This window comes from Manis javanica, chromosome 1, assembly GCF_040802235.1.
Source record: "Manis javanica isolate MJ-LG chromosome 1, MJ_LKY, whole genome shotgun sequence".
NCBI classification, from domain to species: domain Eukaryota; kingdom Metazoa; phylum Chordata; class Mammalia; order Pholidota; family Manidae; genus Manis; species Manis javanica.
Genome location: NC_133156.1, coordinates 63,073,730 through 63,095,103, shown reverse-complemented (window position 1 = coordinate 63,095,103; position 21,374 = coordinate 63,073,730). Strand labels below are relative to the sequence as shown.

The window sequence follows — 21,374 nt, the reverse complement described above, 5'->3', positions numbered from 1 at the left end:
TTAACTGTATCACTAGTTTTCACACTGTGTTCTGTGGGTGCCCAGGTGCTCCGAGGACATATTTCTGCAGCTCTTTCCTGGGGGAAGAGGAGACAGAAGTTAGGGCGTCTCAAGAGTCCTCTACGTTTCCCAACCCCCATTTAATTCAGAACACCTTTTCTTTTTTTTTCTGAAATAATTATCATGGGCCATGCATTGTGTTATATGCTTTATATCCAATGTCATTGAGTCTTTATAATTATCCTTTGAATTAGATCATATTATCCCTCTAAATGGTGAAGAAATGGAGATTCACATATATGAAGCCATTTTTGCCAGAAGTCATAGTGGTCACAGAGCAGGCATTTGAATAATATTCTGTGCAGTTCTGAAACCTGGGCTCCCAATTCCCTGGCATATGCTGCCATCCCAATATTGAGTTTTCAATAAGATTTCATCTGAAAAAGGGATTTTGTTGCTAAAACAAATACAGAAATTAACTGCATTACATTGTTCTTGCTTTCCTGGGTAAGCTTTCCCCCTTAACCATTTTGGAAAAAAATCATTCGTAAATCCAAGCAGTAACTTCCTTGTATGTACTGTTGTTTCAGTAAGGAAAGAAATTAGTATATAATTTTTTGTTCTGGAACATTAAAGCTATGGGGAAAATAAGAAATTGTGGGGGATTGCATTCTGTATAGTTTGACCAAATACAAAGGAGCATATTAATTTTTTTTAAAAAGGGATTGTTAATTTGAAGAAGCCCTACTTAAACTATTACCTACATTCAAATTGCCCATAAATACCAGTTCACGAGAAATTCCTGGGTACTTTTATGAATTTAAAACCATGTTAGGAAGATGTACAAAAAACATCCTTGCCTATAAGGAAATTATAGTCTAATTTGATGGAAGATAAACACCACCAAGTGCAGCAGACAAACTGAAATGTTTAAGTGAGCTGCTAAATAGTATGGAATGAGAGTAGTGGGGTGTTGTGCTCTCGATCCATGGGAGAGAGGAGGAGGAAGTTGTCAATTCTGCGACTGTCACGACCTCAGTGCAGATAGCAAGCATTAGTAGGCAGCTTCCATGGTGTCACACTCAGGAATGTGATTCAGTGAAACTACTTACACATAGACATAAACAGACTATAGTAGCTTTAAAATTTGTAAAAAACTGGTAGTTTTCAGAACTAAATGGAGTATGAGGTAGAACTGGAGTATTTTAGGATGTACCTGATAGATTCATGTTGCTTTAAAATTAGGTTTTGAAATTAAGTAGAGCTTTGGGTATTCTGGTTCTTAACAAGCAGTTACTTTCACTTTTTTAGATGTGCATTTTTTTGTGTTTGTTTTTTCTTTTATCTGTCTTAGTATAAAAGCAATACATGCCCATTGCTAAAAAATTGAAATATTTATTAAAGGCAGAGTGGCATTTACAGGGCAGGATCATACAAAGGCAACCACTTTTAACTGCTGGTTAAGTGCTCTATAATCTCAGTTGGTGGTAGGCTTCTGACCTCTCAAGGACAGTGATATTAACATGTGTTGGCATTGAAGTTTTAATTAAAAACAGTGTTGCCTCAGGAACTAGTACTTGTCTTCCATATCTTCTGTGTTTGCTTCCTTTTTATTCTTGTTTTTGGTTCTGAAAATTACTGTTCCTTTTCCTGTGCTCCCTTCTTGGTGGAAGTCCCATTGGCTTTTTGCTGGCAACTCTCAGGGAGACCCCGTGAACTCCTGGTTACACTTGCTTCTCTTCACTGTAAGAATCGAACTGGAATTTTCAGCCCCCACCCCCTCCTTCTCCCTTTGTTCTTCCTGGTCCCCCTTTTATTCTCTTCCTGTCTTCTCCTCACCTATCCTCTGTGGGTAATGCAGTGGTCTCTGTCAGTATGTCCTGTTACCTGAAGTAGGAAAAGATGTGGCAGGAGCTGGCAGCCAGGAGTAGATGCAGTCATAATTTTGGATGAGCTGGTTGTAACTTTTGCTCCTGTTCAGTTTGTATCCTTCTAGGATAGCAGATGCTGGTTCATGATACGGCTTTTCTGTCTGCTAAGTTTAGAGAGAAGAGGTAGATAAGGCTGAGATGTTAGTATCTTCCTTCAGGCTGGTGGTCATTGAAAACTGCTGAGGTTTATGTACTAGTAGTAGTTAAATGGGTTGTTGATTTTGGGTAGAGCTTTTATTATATGTGTATAAAGTACTGGCATTTTGAACAGTGTGGGGAAAAGAAAATTTATAAATCCAGGTTTGTCTGTTGGCTCTTTATTTTAGATCTGGGATCTGTCACAGATATTCTTTGCCACATGATGCCCTTCTACAGCTATGACATCCCTCACACTTGCGGACCTGATCCTAAAATATGCTGCCAGTTTGATTTTAAACGACTTCCTGGAGGCAGATTTGGTTGTCCCTGGGGAGTCCCCCCAGAAACAATATATCTTGGAAATGTCCAAAACAGGTATGAAAATATGCATTTCATATGACAATACCTTGGATAAAGTATCAGCTAGTTGCTCAGTGCTAAAGGATTGAATAAATGGTCTTGGGTAGCCAACATTACCCTTTTTCAAGGTACTCATTTCAAACCGGATCTAAAGCAACTTGAAAATGCCAGAGCCTTGACTATGCCTCTTATGTTTTATAACTTAATGGAAAGTGAACAATAGAAGATCAATATACAATAAAGAGCCTATAATACACTGTTATTACCATCTCCTTTGCCCTCATTATAAAAGCCTTTGACTGTGTTTGATTGATTTCATGTACTTTTGTTGACAATAAAACTTCTGGTCTGTATTGTATAAATTGGTAAGAAAATAAACCTAACTACAAAAACACACTTATTAAAATGGAACATGTAAAGAGTATAATTATCTGCTCCCTTAATAACAATTTCAATTATCGTGAATTCTGCCTGGCTCTGATGAATTATACTCTGCATCTTTCTGATGTTTTTGACTTATAGAAAACTTTAATTAGGAATATTTATACTTAAAAATATTTAAATAAAAATTAAAGGAATGAATCATTTAAAAAATGAAAGAAAGAAAATTAAAAAGAAGAAAATTGTGCTAATGACGGACACATCTCATTAAACCAGTTTACCTCTAGTTCTAATTCAGGTGCTTTTAAAGTCTAATTTCTTCACTTAAAAATTAAAACATTAAGGTAAAACATTATGTTGTAATATAATCCATTCAAGTCTACTAGAAGAATAATATGGCCTTCTAAACAAAGTAAGATCTTTGTGCTCTACTATCAAATCTGTTTATTTTAAAATATTGCTTTCTAGAAAATGTGTGTGAGAAGGAAGGTGAGATTGGGTCTCTCTGCCTTGATAGAGTCCTTGTGGTCATTAAGAAGGTACTCCAGTATGAGCCTCTCACTGTGGCATTCAGCTTTCTTAAAGCCATGGATCCCTTTTAGCAAAATCTGACTTTCATAATTATTTTGAAAAACTTCAAGATTAGAGATCTGCCTGGCTTCATTTTCTTGGTTCCCTCAGCAGAGAGAATCTGTGAGGAACACGAGACAGCCTGCTTTCTAGGGTCAGGCTGGTTAGGCATAAGGATAGGCCAGTATATTATATAGCAAAAGAAATGAAGAGGAAGAGACTGGGGTGGGGTGGGACGGAGAGGAGCAGAGAGATCCCTTACCTGTCAGATATTTACACTATTCCCTCAGCTTGGGTGGTCAGGGATAGGGAATTCCTTTAAGGGTAGACAAATACTTCAGTTGGAGAGCCCCTGTGCTCCCTTAGGTATTGTGAGGCCCTTTTTCTTGGGCTGTGCTGAGAAGATCTGTGTAAGGTGCATTATTGGGGGAAAAAAGCCATTTTATGTAATCCTTTTCCTGTGCCATCCAACCCTTCAAAGATGGCCCCCAGAATCTTACCTTATGCTCAGTTTGTCCCAATGATTCTGCTAGTGGTTTCCAGGCACCAGAGCATACGGAAGTTGTTTCCAGGCAGCTGGGAGCATATTAATGTAGATTATTAGAAAACTTACTGTAAATCTTAAAATCAACTCTCTTAGTTACTTCAGATCCAAATACCACCTTCTTTTTTACTTTGTGATAAGGAGATCAAACACGAGCATTCCAGCTTTGTGGCACTTTATTTTTAATACCCTGAAGAAAATGAAATTTATACTATACAGGTGATGTACTCGATATGTTCAGTTCAGCATATTCCTCTACTTTACAAATAAAAAAATAACCACTCTTCATCAAGTTCAGTTTTTGGTCTGGTACCCTGTATTTTACATATGGTGATGCTTTACATGTTAGATGTTTCAGGGAACTTTGTTCTTCCTTGGTTCTAGTTAAGTTGACATTTCTTATCTGGCAGAATAAGTGAAGAGCAAATTGCATCCACACATCTTAAAATGGAATGTTGGTCCACTAATTCATCATTAGTTTATCCTATTCCTAATTTAGTGAGTATTTAATACCTGCCAGTGGATGCAAGTCCATCCCTTGGTTTTCCCAATGTTGCCACCTTCTAAGCAGGAGCTTGGGAGTTAGAATAAATGCTAAGTAGAAAAGGAATATTATTATTGTTTGTGATTTCTTTCCTCTTATGTGTTTATACATATATACACTAGATATGGTATATCTAATAGTAAACCTTGGGATACATTTTAATGATCACATATCCTTTTTATCCTGGTTGCCTGTGAGATCTACTTGGGTGCTTAGGCATGTATATCTTATATCTGTGGTTGATATATTTGTTTTTTTCCTCATTTCTTTTGATTTTATCTTTCTATGTGATTAATCTCATTGTATGTATGTTTTAAATTGTAAGTAATCAATCTAAAATTGTTTTGTGTAAGTATAGAGTATTTTTGATAAATATAGTAAGTTACCAGTAAAAATTAAATACTAAATGCTAGTATCAGATTTCTAAGCATTATATTTTATATAAGAATATTAGGGTTATATTTTACTCACCAAGTTATTAAATTTTTGCCAGTAGCAATATTTGCAAAGCACTTTCAGAGAGATCATATGGGATTCTAAGTTCAGTTACATGTTTTTTTTCATAATTTCCATAAAATGCTTCTATTATTGATGCTCTTTGAGTTTCTTTCATAAGTTTTTATATTGTGAACTGGAATTTACTTCTGGATAACTCTTGAAGTGAACATTGGCATACTGAGCCAGTAAAAGCCAGTATTTGTTGTTTATCACTTATTCTTGAAATTTGACTTTAAAAACATTGAGAATGACTCTGGATTCATCTACTTATGTGACTTCATTTTCACAAGCCCTTCCCCTTAGATAGTTTGTATTCCCAGACTTCCTTAAATGGTACCTCAGTTCAACATTCCCTGGAGAGTTTTCTACAAAATACTAGAATATGAAATAGAAAAGCACATCAGCACATTTGTGTTTAGCTGATCTTTTGGGTCATGGGTTAGAGTCCAGGGCAGAAACCAAAATACCTCATTCAGCTTTATCTGTTGATCAGTTTTGAGGAGAACATCGTGAAAAATACTCAGCTTATTGATGGTGGATGTTGAATTTATTTTCTTCCTTTAGAAAAGGAAATTCGGTTCTATAATTGGTTTCACTCAAAACATTATACATTTTTACATTTAATCAGATAATTGTAGATCAAGTTAGAGAAAGAGATTAAGTGAAAGCAAACTTTGAAGTTCACATAGATGAGAAACCCTTATTGTCTTCTTGGACTAAATTACTTTAAAACATGGGCCATCTGGGATCTAATCTGTGGCTGGGCTTCAAGAGGGCGTTAATGCTCCCAGTAATCATATGCCGAAGTTGAGTGACTTTCTCTAAGGATAATCCATTGGAAAACTATACATTTTTCTCTCTCAAAAGTATTGTAAATGGATAATGAAAGTTGGTATGGTCATTTTTTAAAATCTACTTTATTTATAAATCTACTAATCTAGAATATAAGTAAAATATACAATAATTTCTTTTAACATAATACATTTTAATGAGTTGTCTCATTGTCCTTTTCCTAATACAATTCCTATTTTCCCTTTTTCTTCTTTCTTTGGTAGGGCTGAGATGCTTCTAGATCAGTACCGCAAGAAGTCAAAGCTCTTCCGTACTACAGTTCTTCTGGCCCCACTGGGAGATGATTTCCGCTACTGTGAACGCACAGAATGGGATCATCAGTTCAAGAATTATCAAATGCTTTTTGATTATATGAATTCTCAGCCTAAGTTTAATGTTAAGGTAATGACAAAATATTTAATTGTGATACTGTCTTTGAGCTTGAGCCTTCATTATTAAATGAGGCTAAGACGCAATAGGCTTAGTTTTTTGTCCGACATCCCAGTATTTCTTAGAATATGTATTCTTACATAAAAGTGTAATTCATTAAGAGGAAAATTATCTTATACTGTAGTTTCATTTCTAAAATTGTTCTATCACTCCTTGAGGATTAAAGAGGCATTACTTTTATGTGGTTGAAAACATGCACCTAGTAAGTTCACTTTTCAGTGATGTCCTGTTTTTCTACCAGCACTGAAACTTTGTTTTCCCTGACAGTTGCATCCTTGTGATTTAGTAGTGTGACTGGCAGATGCAGATGAACATGTCATGAATTTTGCAAACAAATGTCTTTTGTCCAGAGAATACACTTAACATTTTTCTTAGATGAGAAGAAGTTAATCATTTGCCTGTCATTCCTACTCTTTTCTTTCCTTCTGAAAAGTTTAAAATGTACACTGAAGTTTTGAGAATAACACAGATACCCATGTCTCCTCATATCCATGGCTCAGCTACCTCATTTTATCAATTCATAATCACTTGTTTTAGCTGTACTCCACTGTCATCTCACCTATCTCCCTGGGTTATTTTGGAGGAAATCTCAGATGTTACATAGTTTCATCTGTAACAATTTCAGTAAATGTCTCTAAATGATAAGGACTGTGATTAAAAATACAATCATAATATCATTATCACATCTAAAAAAATTAACAATAATTCAATAATATCTATATCCAGATAGATTCAAGTTTTCCTGACCTCATAAACACATTTTTAAAGTCCTTTTGCTGTACTTTGATCCCCATGACTAATTTATTTTATAATTGGAAGTTTGTACCTCTTTATCCCCTCACCTATTTTTTTAACAGATGCTTTGTGTGAATCAAGATTCAGACAAGAGTCATATATTAGACCCTATTTGAGAAAATTATCCCACATATTAATTATGTTCACATATTAACCTTTCACACAGTTGAAGTTCTGTGGATACTAGAAAGGAAGTGATGTTTGTGCAGGAAATTAGCTGATGGTAGAGCCCATTTTATGTAGTGAGAATTCAAGTTTATAAAGTAAGCTTAAATAATGTCAAACAGATAAATAAATAAAAAATCAAGTTTTTGCAAGATAGTTACAAGTGAATTTCTACCAGATAATGAACTTTGAGCATTGTGACTATGTTTAAATCATCTCTATAATCTCCTCAAAGATGAAGATTATACATGAGTGTTTGATTAGAGGAGGTCCTATGTATACGGGTATTTTACCTCTCAATACATCTTCCTGGGGAATGGTTTTGAGTTTTGTGAATCCATCTACTGCCTGATGCTGAAGAATTAAATCTCAATTTTAGTATTTTACCTATTTCTTTTTTTTGCCCATTAGAAGCATTTTTAAAAATTGAAATATCACGTACATAGGGGAAGTGCATCAGTCTACAGGGAATTTTTTCAAGTCGAAAATATCCCATTTAACCACCATCCAGATCAAGACATAGAACATTTATAACATCCTGGAAGAGTCCGAAGATGTCTTCCCCACCATTACCAACTCCTGTAAATTCTCACTTTTATCATTGTGATTAGTGTTGCCCCTTTTAAAATTTTATACGAAGGGAATCTTAAATATGTGTTACTATGTCTGGCTTTTTTGGCTTCACATTATGTTTGGAACATTCATCCATGATGTTGCACATTCATTTTTAATGCTGTATAGTATCTCTAGTATTCTCTAGTATTCATCTGATAAATATGCCACAATTTATCCATTCTCTTGTTAACAGACATGTGGGCTGTTTCCAGTTTTGGGTTCTCGCAAATAAAGCTGCTTTAAACTTTCTGTGCAAGTTTTGGTGTACATGTATATGAGTTTAGGTGGTAATTTTTGGTCACTGGGTATGTTCAGCTTCAGCAGATATTGCCAAACAGTATCCCCATACAGATGCACAAGTTGTTGCCATTATGTGACTGTTTTGTTTGTTCCTTTTCCTTACTCAGACTTTGTACTGCCCAGATTTATTTTTTCATTTTTATCGTTCATGATAGATGTCATGGTTTATTTTGTATTTCCCTAGTAGTTAATGAGGGTAGAGCTTCTTTTCATAAGTTTATTGCCACTTGGGTATCCTCTTTTATGAAGTGCCTATTTCAGTCTTGTGATGACTTTTTATTAAATTGAGTTGTCTGTCTTACCATTTATAGTTCTTTTATATATTTTGGATTGAATCTTTTCTTCAGATGAAAGTTCTGTAAATATTGTCTCCCACTATGTAGCTTTTGTTTTCTCCCTCTTAATGCTGTCTTTTGATGAATAGAAATTCTTCATGTTAGTGAAATCGAATACAACAATATTTTCCTTTTGGTTAGTGTGCTTGTGTTTTGTTTTAAGAAAATTTTGGTCACCCTATGGTCTTGAAAATACATTTCTGATTGAGCTATCCTCTAGAAGCTTTATTGTTTTGCCTTCAACATGTATTTATTCTTTTACTTTCAACACCTTCTACAGTCTGTTTGGAATTGATTGTTGGGAATTGTGTGAAGGTGGGAATCAAGATATATTTTGCCCATGTGGATATCCAGCACTGTTTTTGAAAAGACCATAGTTTGCCCATTGCACCCCCTGCATCGTCATCTTTGTCATGTCTCCTGAGTGGGACTGTCTGGATCTGTGTCTAGATCTGGATCTGGACTGTGTTCAATTTTGTCTTTGCCTGATCTCGTACTGTTTTAATTACTATAGCTTTATAATAGATCTTAGTATCTGATAGGATAAGTCTTCTAATTCTGTTCTTCTCAAAATTTAATTAGATATTCTTGGTCTCTTGCAGTTCTATACTGGCTTAAGATCAACTTTTATATTCCATCCCCAATAAAAAATTGGGGATTTTGATAGGGATTGCGTTGAATCTATGGATCAATTTGAGTGCAGTTAACTTTACAAATACTAGGCCGTCTAATCCATGAACATGGTGTATTCCACGTATAAAATTACAACTAACTTTTGCATTCTAACCTTGCTTCCAGTAACCTTGATGCATGACCTTTCTTTCCAGAATTTTTGTTCAACTCCTGGCTACACTGATTACCCATAGATAACTTCAAACAAATTTGTTGTTTTTTTTATTTTCCATAGTTTATCTAGTTATATCTGTTCTCTGTGGGATGTTTAAAGTTACTTTGTCTAAGCTAGAAGCTTAAATTTGCTATTTTTTTAATGAAAAGAAAAATAAAAGCAATTAATTGATTTAGATGGCTAAAAAATTCACATTGTATTGGCCAAGGCAGCCAGTTTGTCATTGATGAGCAGTTACTTAACAATTCGTGTGATTTTTTTTTTCCTATGTGTTATTCTGAGAGAGGAGTTTAGAATTATCTGTAAGATTCAAATTGTATGTAAATTTGAAAAATTTGAATGTAAAAAATATTTAAATATTTTTATTTGGTTATTTTTTTTAGGTATCCCAGATATGTACTTTATTTGAGCTACCAAGAAACCCTATAGAAAAATATATTTAAAATAATTTATTTTGAAACTTTTAGCATAGATAGAGGATTATATATTAATCCTTTAAAACTGAATTAAATTAAGTATGTGAGAAAGGCCACTAAGGCAGTTACATAAATTTTGTTCTTGGAAATTGCCAAAAATGTGTATTTTCATCCTGGCTAATACCAAAATTAATTGAAATATTTTTAAAGCATATAAAAAGCTCTATAGCATGTAATAGTTCTCTAAAATTTACAACTGAAGGGATTTTTGTTATCATATAGTAATCCTTTATTATGTAGATGAGGAAACGGAGAAGTATTTAGATAATTGAATATTTTGCCACTATTATTATGTGTACTTCTCTGAGCTTATCTCTACCTGTTGGGTCTTATTTCATTGTCTATGTGGTCTTCATTTTTTGTATGGTTACACATATACACACGTGCATGCACACACACACACACACACACACACACACACACACACACACACACACATACACATTCTACTTCCTAGTAATGCAACTAAATGAGTAATAATACTTATAATAGTAGCTAAATTGTATTGAGTGCTTATTACATGATATTAACTTTTTAAAGTACATTACTTTATGTAACTTCTTTAAATCTCTGAACATTTTCTCATAGGTACTATATTCATCCTCATTATGCATGATGAGAAAAGCTGAGATACAAATACATTTAACTTGCCCAAAACATACGTATTTGGTGAAGCCAAGATAAGAGTAGGTACTATAGTTGAAAATTGCTTTTATTTAAAATGTGAACATAAAGATTTAGAAAACATAGTTGGTTTTTGTACAAAATTTGTAGTATCACAATTAAATTATAATAACTTACATTTGTCTTACTAATATCATTGTTTCCGGTTGGAATTTTGTGTTTGTAATGAAGAAATAATCTCTACAACTTACAACATTATTTGCCAGTCATGTTTCTAAGCATTTACTTAGAACCATATTAGCTGTAGCAGAGAGACAGAGAGACAATATATAATATGTTCAAAAACATGTTAGGTTCAGTGGTAGAGGTAGAATTCAAACCCATGCCATCTGGATCTGGGTTCTGTGCTGTTTTTGAACACTCTGCTAAGCGTGCTTCTCACTGTTGTTAACTACTCTTAATTATCTTTCTTCCACATTGAAGCAAAATGGTTTTCAGTATCTGTGTGTGTCTGTGTGCATGCATGTGTGTAAGGTAAGAAACAATAAAATTAGCATCTTACTGTTAAAAGGAATATATTCCCTGTTGAACTCTCTGTTTATTTCTGAAAACACTGCCCCTTAATATCTGTTTACAAGGTATGGTATAGTGTTTCTTTTTTCCTTTGATTTATGGAAAGTTTGGGTTCATAAAAATAGATTTATATACTGATAATTTAAATTACTAGTCAGAAAGACCTTTTCATTTGAGCAATTAACCTTGCAATTCTTGTCACTCTGTGTTTTACTTCTATTCAGTGTTACCTGCTGGTTGAGAAAGTCATTTTTTTTTTTAATGACCTTCTATTCTTAAAATCTCTCCCTTCTCCCTTATAAGAACTCAGACTGCAGGGAAGGGGAGGCCATGTTGTGCACATGATATATGAAAATACTTCATAGCTAATAAAACTGTTAGTCCAGATTTCTGGAATATTTTCCTCAAAATATGAACCTTTTTATATTGCTGCTTTCCCCCATCTTTCATTCATCTCTGGGTTTCTCCATGCCCTCTTCCTTGCACATTTTGGAATTCCAGAGACACGTTAAGAAGTTTTCGGATCCACAAATTTGTAGGTCTAAATAACTGTTCTAACTGCTTAGGTCTGCAAGTTTTCTCTTGAATTTAGGACTTGATGAAAGTAAAAGAGTCACTGAGTATCCCTTGCTTTGAGTTTTCTAAAATCTGGTCTATGTATTCATCTTAATATGGAAGCATATCTTAAATATTTATTATTAACTTTCCTTTTAGTACTTGAAGTAATTTTAAGATAGAGGTGAATAATTGAAGTGTAACTTTTCTTTTTTTAACTAGATACAGTTTGGAACCTTATCAGATTATTTTGATGCACTAGATAAAGAAGATGCATCAAGCAGAAAGGATAGCCAATCAATATTCCCTGTTCTAAGTGGAGATTTTTTCACTTATGCTGACCGAGATGATCATTATTGGAGTGGCTACTTTACATCCCGACCCTTTTACAAACGAATGGATAGGATATTGGAATCTCATTTAAGGTACATTTCCTTTAGATCGCTACATTTATTTATTCACTTCTTTGATGTTATTGTAACCCTTTTGTAGAGTTTTTAATAAATATTACATTTATGCAGTGTTAGGATGTCTTTAATGTAATTGTGAACATTTAAAGCAATCAGATGTATCTTCTAAGCATAATTAAATTATTTACATAGGTCTTTTTGTTCTGGAAAGAAAAGCAGTTTCTGTAATGAGATTTTCTGGGAGCTGTGTTCTGTTTTATTTTTTTCTAATTAACTACCTGTATTGTTTGCACACCGTGATAATATTCAGTGACATCATCATGTGTGTCTGCAGGTCAGTAACCTGGCAGGCTAACTTGTTGGAAACACAGGCAAGGGTCAAAAGAACAAATCAGCCAAAGTGTGGGCCTCAGAGTGCATGATCTAAAACTGATGTATTTTATATGTGGGAAGATATTAGAGGCTCTCTCTCAGTTCTTATGTATTTGAAATACTTTTATAGGTTTTATTTTTCTGCTCAGAACAACAAAATTTGAAAGAGGTAAGAGCTAACAGAGGCAGAATAATGGGTTGAAAAAGTAGATTGACTTGGAGAAGACAGAAACATTTATAGAAAACGTGAAAACCCTCTAGACCAGCATTTTACAGTAGCACTTACAATCACTGTCTGATAGAACTTTCCACAGTGATAGAAATACTCTGTATCTATTTCTGCAGTTTCATATGGCAGCCACCAGCCACATGTAACTATTGAACATTTAAAATGTGACCAGTGTGGCTGAGGAACTCAATTCTTAGTTTCATTTAATTTTAACTAATTTAACTTCAAATGGCTAGTGGCTAGTGGCTATCATAGTGGAGCCTATAGTCTGGTAACTGAGTCTCATTGTATTTTGCTAAAGATAAACTACCCAAGGGACTCGAGTCTTTATACATATATATATATATCCCTTCAGAGTAATTCATTTTCATGATGAATTCATTATCAGTTCAGTTCAAATCATGAATTGATGATGATTAATTTTCCTGAAGAATCTTGGTATTAAAAATTAAAAGTTATACCTCCCTCTTCTTTCACTAGCGGAAACAGTACATTTTGTAAAGCTTTTTATAACAGTCATGAATTACAAGAGTTGTGCTTTGGTATAGTATTGTGTTTTTATTATTTTTATTGTTTTGCTACTATAATCGTAATGATTATTCCAAGAGCCTGACCTTTGTTTGTTGGGATAGTCACAAGTGTACCAGATGAATATGCATTGTTGTATTTATATTTTATGAGAGATTTATGCACTTACCCAAAAGAATGTTAGTTATATGTTATATTCTAAACTATCTATGATAAAAATAAGGCAAGTACTAAATAACATAGAGAGTCTTTTGGACTGTTGTATGATTCATAAGCATCAAGTACTTTTTAGTGGCAAAGAGTTATGAATATTTGTTCAGTCTTAATTTGTTGAATATAATTTAAAGAGAAATAGTTACTGCTTATAATATAGTTTGAGACTGCTGCTTTAAAATAAAATAACAAAGGAAATATTACCATCGTGAATTTCAAAATGTAATTCATTTATTTGAAAATAAGCTTATTTTCTGATAATAATGATATTTCATCCTAAATCTCATTTGTAAAAAATTTGGATAAAACAGAAAATTATAAAGAAGAAAATACTCTTAAAAGTCCCCCTTTTTACATTCTGGAATATCTATATATGTCCTCTTTTCAAAACCAGGAATGTTTGCTATGGGTATGTATATGTGAAAATATACCCAAAATTTCCTTAATTCAAACTTAGTGATTATCATGACATAAATTTCATAAGGGTTAGAATTTGAAAGTGGAGATTTTTTAGTATCTTTTAAGTATTTCAACAATTCAAAGGAAACCATTTTTTTAAAGCACTTTGAATCTCTTTTTTCTTGTATCTTGATACATTTTCAAACTGCCTTGATTTTCTCTCCATCATCTTTAACATGTCTGACATTAAGAGTCTTCTTACATTTTTCACTCCACCAAGTCATGTCTCTTTTCAGAGAACTTTGAGACAACCTATCTTGAACTTTCCTCTGATGAAAAAAATAAAAGGTGAAAATAGAAATCCCCACATTCTTGCCCAAAAACTGTTCTTAAACTAACGTGTTTTATTCTTTAATTTAAAATAAATGAGAAAAGAGAGTATATGTTTTATTACCTTTCAGTTTATATTGTTAAATTCTCTATAGTTGTGTGTTATCATACAGCACTTGGGCTAAGTCTTACCACTCAGCTATTTGGGCCATCATTTTCTGCCTTCCCTTTACTGTTCCTCTCCCACTCATGTGGCCGCACGTTTCCCCACCCCATCTCCTCTTAATGCACAGAAGTGAGAGTAAATGGCTTTCTGGTGATAAAGTTCATGGTATATGTCTACACTGCTCTTGGAGAGAAGAAAGGACAGAGATATTTATCTAGTTCTTAATGCTGTGTTGAGACAGTTTTTCACTATGTTATTTATAAATAAACCTATCTTGCTGCCAGTGGATACTGGCTTCTTTCCAGGACCATCTAGAATAAGGCCCTTTATATCCACAAAGACGTGGTATCCTTTGATGATTGAAAATTTAGATATATTAGATGAAAGCATGGTGATTTTATAGAAATACTTATTGTCAATCTGACTCATAAATTGTACTGAAATTGTGGATTTTAAAAGAAAATTGAAAATGTATCAATATTACATATTTATTTTTATTTTTTTTTATTTTTTGAGAGGGCATCTCTCATATTGATTGATCAAATGGTTGTTAACAACAATAAAATTCTGTATAGGGGAGTCAACGCTCAATGCACAATCATTAATCCATCTCAAGCCTAATTCTCGTCAGTGTCCAATCTTCTGAAGCATAACGAACAAGTTCTTACATGGTGAACAAATTCTTACATAGTGAATAAGTTCTTACATGGTGAACAGTACAAGGGCAGTCATCACAGAAACTTTCGGTTTTGATCACGCATTATGAACTATGAACAATCAGATCAACTATGAATATTCGTTTGTAATATCACATATTTTATGTAGTAAGCTAAAATGCTTGTTTTGAAATAAAAACTAATGACAGTTTTTGCAATTAGGACTGCTGAAATTCTTTACTATTTGGCCCTGAAACAAGCTCAGAAATACAAGATAAATACATTTCTTTCATCGTCCCATTATATGGCACTAACAGAAGCCAGAAGAAATGTGGGGCTGTTTCAACATCATGATGCTATCACAGGAACTGCAAAAGACTGGGTGGTTGTGGATTATGGTACCAGGTAACATGATTTTTGAAAAGTGATCTTAAAACAAAATCTATTAAAATTATGGGTCACAAATCTATGTCTTTTGATAAGGTTATTAATGTATATCAGGTCATATTAATAATGATATCCCTTATAAGTATTGCTATAGAAAAACAACACCAGTTTTCAAAATATTTTTTAAGAAATCTGTTGACAGAGTACTAGCAGTCCCAATTTTAGTGCAATTCATTTCTGCAAATGCAGTAGTAAACATCATTATAAAATTTATCTTATTTTCTCCTTGGTGTAATTGGGGTTACCTTCTTGACCAAGTGTTTGGTAGCAAAGAAATCATAGTTATAATCTAGGAAGATAAAGAGCTGCACTTCATTTATTTGATTTCATCCCATTCCATATCCAGTTGTTCTTAGATATCTCATATTTTTTATAAGGACATTGAAAAAAAGGAAACAGCCTAGAAGATAGGCAAGAAGTAGAAAAATCTTGTCATGTTTGGATGATATAAGGAATAGGATGAGAAAGGATGGCCTGAGTATTGGTATCAAAGCCATCTTCAACACTTTGAGGGTCTGCCAGATGCAAGCGGGAGTAGAAGCTCAGTTATTTTTATATTGCAGACTTAGAAACAATGAGTACAGACTTTGTCTCAGAATAGCAGAGGCCTTTATGTAAACAGTGCTTCCCAATAATGGAAGCTTACCTTTTGTGATAATGAGAATTTCATTATCATGCCAGAGTTCAAATTACCATTCATAGAATCAGTACAGAGATTTCTATACTGGGGAAGGATTCTTGACTGTTGTTTCACTACAGATTATATTTCTTCCGTTTTTTTTTCCTGTCAACAATGATATGCTATGATAATATTTTAAATCATTAAAAATATACTCTTATTTTCTTATAATGTGATTTAAACATGAATCTCTTTTTATAAATATTCCCATATGTGAAAAGTATATGTAACACATAAAGTCACCATTAAAGAATTGATCCACAACTGATATTGCTAATTGTAATAAGTGTTAATTAAAATTTTAGTTGCAGTATTTTGACTGCCTTTATCAAAGCTTGGGGAAAAATATTCTTGAGGTTTCATTTATTGACTTAAGTCCTTAAAAAATACAATCAAGGTAACATGTTGCATATCTTTTCCATTTCCTCGTGACAAATGCATTTGGCTTCCACCTACTGAGGTTGAGCTGGGTTTAAAGTTGAAAGTACTCATTAGATGGTAATGATGTTGGTATTTCTCCCACAGAAAGCATTTTTGAAAGTGATTTTTGTACTGTAAAACAAGGATTATGAATCCTTTCCACCTGCTCCTGTTTTCTTGGTTTATTGAGTTGAAAAGTGAGGCTTCTTAGGATCAGACCAGAGAAGAATTCCTAAGAGGAAAAAAGAGAAACTCATTCTCCCTACATTGCCTACTTGCTTTCTCTCTGGCTGTCATATTGAAAGAGATTTGGATACAGGTCATTGAGTTTTTGCTACAGAACATTTTTTCTGTCTCATAACCTTTCCAGAAGGACTGTCATTATTTCCTCCATATGTTTGGTATTGCTTTTAGCCTATAAAAACATCCCCGTACAAAATTTCATCTTAGAGAAGAAGGACACAGTAATTCTCAAATTGTACTTGACATTTGTAAATCTGCTTTGTGAGCACTTCACACTCATTGAAAAGTCATAAACAATTATCAAGTCATTAGCACAGACATTTTAAGTAGGAAATTGCAAAACACAAGTTAGAGAATTATAAACAGAGACAGCTAATGTTGGGTATTCTCTTGTTCTTACACTGTTAACTATTATTTATTCAGATGTTGGCAGAAATGTCCCTATGAACAATGGTATGAGTTAGTGATTGCATTTGGCTGCTAGTAAGAGCAACACAAAACATAATAAATCTTATCCTGTTTATTTTTGTCAAGTGAAAGAAGTCTGCAGGTCACAGGTTCTTGTATGACAGCTCCACAATGCCCTCAGGGCTCCAGACCCTTTTAGCTTTCTCTTTTGCCATCTAAGGGTGATTCTTAGAGTCATGTTCTCGATTGATTGAATGTTTATATAAATATGAACTAGAGAGCAAGAATACATCATAGCATATTTGAAGGTTAATTCTAATCATGGCATAAAAAAATGATATAGACTGGGACAGTGTTTGTAATGAATGTTCACCTTGGAAGTGGGTAATAGAGCTGTGTGGAAGGGAAGAAGAAATGGTAATGAAGTCAGTCATGGAAAGATTCAGAATTCTGCCATTCCTAAGCTGTAATTAAAGTAGGTAGGAGGAAATAAGTGAATAACCAAAGGTGAGTGTGAGGGTCCTAACATACAAATCAAATTACTGAATGATAAACATACTAACATCTCCTTTAAACAAAACCAATGATAGATAATGAACAAGAAAACTATGATTCCTGAGTGATGTTCCCTGAACTGTTCTATAATAATGGGTAAAGGAACATTAGGGAAATAAAGGCTCTGAGAAATTCCACATTTAAGAAATGCTGAAACATTTAAAATTTTGTTTTACCCAGTGTTTCCCAAACTTATTTACTGTGTTTAGTTTTGTTTTAAGCAAAGCAACTTTATACATACCGAGAAAGCATTTGGGGAATGCTGTCTGGTCTTTTTGCTCATCTCATTGGAAGACTGCATGTGTTCCTTTAGGATGCAGACTGTGATTTGTGGGATTCATTCAATTTAATTAGTACTCTTTAATACATTGTAATTCCATATAAGATTTTAGCTGATGAAGAATATGACTTTTATTCTTCAGGTTCAGACAGCCTAATAAAGGTAGCCATGTAGGTAATAAAAATAAATTTAGATTGAGGGACGGACTTCTTTCCATAACTGAGTTGTATTCATTCACATAATGTTTTAGTCTGGTGGGAACACTTATTGCTATTTAAGAAAACATTTGAATAGACTGAGAAATTTAGCTGGATGATGGCCTAAACTTGCATGTATAAGGTTTTAGATAGATTTACTATATAAATATATTTAATTAATAATTTATTGATCATGATGACTTACATCTTTGAAGGTAATGTTTGCCGAAAGAAGTTGTTTCTAATTCTTTTACATATTTTATTGTTGCCAACAAAAAGTGTTCTCCATGCATAGAGCCAAAATCACTTCCTGGATTGGGAAAATAATATAATCACTCTGTAAACATTATAGACTCATTTTTATGGCTGATTGAAAACATGATTAGCAAAATTCTCCAATATGAGTTTACTTAGGGATACCTGCTCTATAAAACTTTAAAGAACCAAAATTGAACTTGAAAAAACTTCAAGCAAGTTCTTTTCCCATATATAGTGCTTTAGCAATAGCTGATAAATATCAAGATTATGTTCCAGAATCAATCTTGAATCATTTGATTCATAAGAATCTCTTTGCTTCTTCAGACATAAAAATACAGTTTCAATATAGTTAACAATTTCAGTGACTAAGAAGAGTAACAAGGACAAAGATAATTTCATTATCCAGATATGTGGAAAACTTTCTTGTCTCTAGTCCTTTTGAACAAGAACATGAAACTAAATTAAAAATTTGAATTCAGATTCAGGAATTTGAATTCTTTGAAGTGTGTATACTGAGTATACTGATTGAATTTTCTTGTGAATGAGAGTTAATCTCATGTCTTCTTTTGTTGTTTTGATGTTTTTTAAAGATTTTTCTAAAGTAAACTATCAAACTTGCTTTTTGTTAAAATGCCTTAAAGTTATTGGTATGATCATACTGGGCATTCTTATTCTTTAGCATGATATTCATAAAAAATGTAAATAGTTTAAGTTTCTGTGTCTCAAATGTGTTCCAAAAGTTTCTATTTTAAAGGAATCCTTATGAGTGATATTTTCAGATTAACTTTTTTTTTTTCCTTGGCTAAAAAGAGCCAATTATAGGTTCATTATAGGTTTTACTTTGTGAAAAAGGATGAAGACAATGGTAGTTTGGCCATTATTCAAAAACTGGAAATACTATATACAAATTTTTGAATTAGTTCTCAGACAAGTACAATTTTTTGTTTACAGACTTTTTCACTCATTAATGAATTTGAAGAATATAATTGGACATTCTGCACTACTACTTATTTTAAAGGACAAAAACTCATATGACTCTTACTCTTCTGATATCCTTCTGGAAATGGTTAGTTTATATCTTCTATATTCATCATAAAATGTGATTCTTTTGTTCTTCCATTGGAAAAGGGGGTGAGAAGCTTTTGAGACATCGAAAAATAATAATTTCTTTTTACATTATTTGAAAGAATTTGTATCACTTTATATGAATTGCCTGTGTGTTTCTCTTTCCTGTAAGTGTGTCTGTATTTGATTTATGGTGTCTATTTTGTTCTGACTTAATCTAAGCATGGAAAACGTGAATTTATTTCAAGGGATGTGAAACGAGGCTTTTAGAACACTTTTAAGATGATATTTTAAGGGAACTGGACATTTAATTATTTTGCTTGACTTTAATTAGAAGCCCGTGGATATTTGAACTGTAAACCTTTAATCTGTTCTTGCTGAACTTCAGTTTGAATGATCCTGAATTGTCTTCTTGTTTCAGGACTGGTGGGTGGAATCTGTGGGCAGTGCTGAGATAATGTGTAACAGAAGAGCAGTTACTGAGAAATTAGGAAATTAGCTATTAGCCCTAACTCTGCACCTGATTTCACGGGCCTTAAAAAGCTGTTTAACATCTTTGAGCCCTCATTCATTTACATAAATGGGTTGATAATACCTGCCTTGGCTTGTGTTGTTTTTAGGATCAATGAGCTAAGCAAACAGAACATACTCTGAACATGACCTTCTGCAGCAAGGAAGAATAGTTGAAGAAATGATTAATTGCAACTCTCTTTACCCTTGCACTTGGCAGCACATATTTTAAAATTATAATTTATCCTTAGGATCTATTGTGAACAGTAGACTGAAATTTTACATGTTACTTGAATTTATATGTCTGGAATCAGATACAGTTTCAATATTTTCGTGTACTGATGCTTGTAATCAAATCATGATTATACACTTTCATATTAAAGTAAGAAATGCAGTAAACAGATAATATATTTCTTAAGGATATGTGCCATGATACAAAAGTAAACTTGAAAAGCTTTTTGCAGAATTATCTCTGTAACTCTTATTTATTTAGCTCCTAATTGGACTCTAGTTCCTATAACATATGCTTTTCTTGAAGTCTAAGTACATACATACATGTACACACACATACATGCACAAGAAGTACTTATTTTGAATTTTGATGGATGTTAGGTAGCTGGAAAGTAGATTTTTTTTTCCAATTGTGTCCTTTTTAAGATTTGTTTAAAGTACTACTGCATAGCTAACTTTGAAATATAAATTTTAAAAATAAAACAAATTTTTGTTCGTTTTTACAGGATTTGAAACAAAAATCCCAAAGTTCTCTACCACAAAAAAATATAATAAGTCTGAGTGCGGAGCCAAGGTAAATATGTAATTTCTTATAAACTTTAACTACATTTATGGCTTGACTTTTTGTCTTCATGATCTTATTCTCTAGCCAGCCTATATTTTGAGGTAGTATTCAATTTTTTAATTAAAAAAAATTTTCTGAAGAAGGATTTTCTCCCATGATTGTGTCATGTTCATTGCTAGTAACTAGCACAGTTTTGGTACATTGATTGCTGAATGAGCTATTATAGTAATATTTCTACAGATACTTGGTAAATATGTAGCTTTATGATAAAAAATTGCCTTATCTTTGAAATATTATTTTTAGATTATGTTCTTAATTGAATAACTTTTTATTTGCTTACCTTGTTTTTATTATTCCCTAATCCAATTTTTAAATGAACAAACTATTATTATTATGAAATTAGTGTTCCTGCTGTAAATTGTTTACTAGATAACTTTCATTGTACTGGTCAATCATTTTAGCACTGTTGATTTATGTAAAATAAATGGGAAAGGTGTTCAGTTGACCTAAAAATGAGTATTTAACTGGTAGCTGCCTCTGGTTTACAAAGAAATATTTTATGTTTTTATCGGCAATCATTTAACTAAGTGATCTGTTTTTATTGCCCAGGCATCAATCAGTCAGTACCCAGTATACCCAGATATGCAGTGTATTGTTGTTAATATAACTCACTGCTATCTC

At 33.0% G+C, this 21,374-nt stretch overlaps 1 protein-coding gene across 4 annotated transcripts in view; it reads left to right on the top strand.

Moving 5' to 3' along the window:
• MAN2A1 (mannosidase alpha class 2A member 1) overlaps positions 1–21,374 on the top strand; it is a 184,798-nt gene that overhangs the window by 87,692 nt on the left and 75,732 nt on the right. For all 4 annotated transcript variants that reach the window (XM_037011917.2, XM_037011918.2, XM_073233104.1 and 1 more), the window contains exons 7-12: positions 2,258–2,444; positions 6,022–6,199; positions 11,755–11,957; positions 15,058–15,240; positions 19,274–19,388; positions 20,635–20,702. In XM_037011917.2, coding sequence (XP_036867812.1) covers positions 2,258–2,444; positions 6,022–6,199; positions 11,755–11,957; positions 15,058–15,240; positions 19,274–19,388; positions 20,635–20,702 — 934 coding nt within the window. The remainder of the gene's footprint in view (positions 1–2,257; positions 2,445–6,021; positions 6,200–11,754; positions 11,958–15,057; positions 15,241–19,273; positions 19,389–20,634; positions 20,703–21,374) is intronic.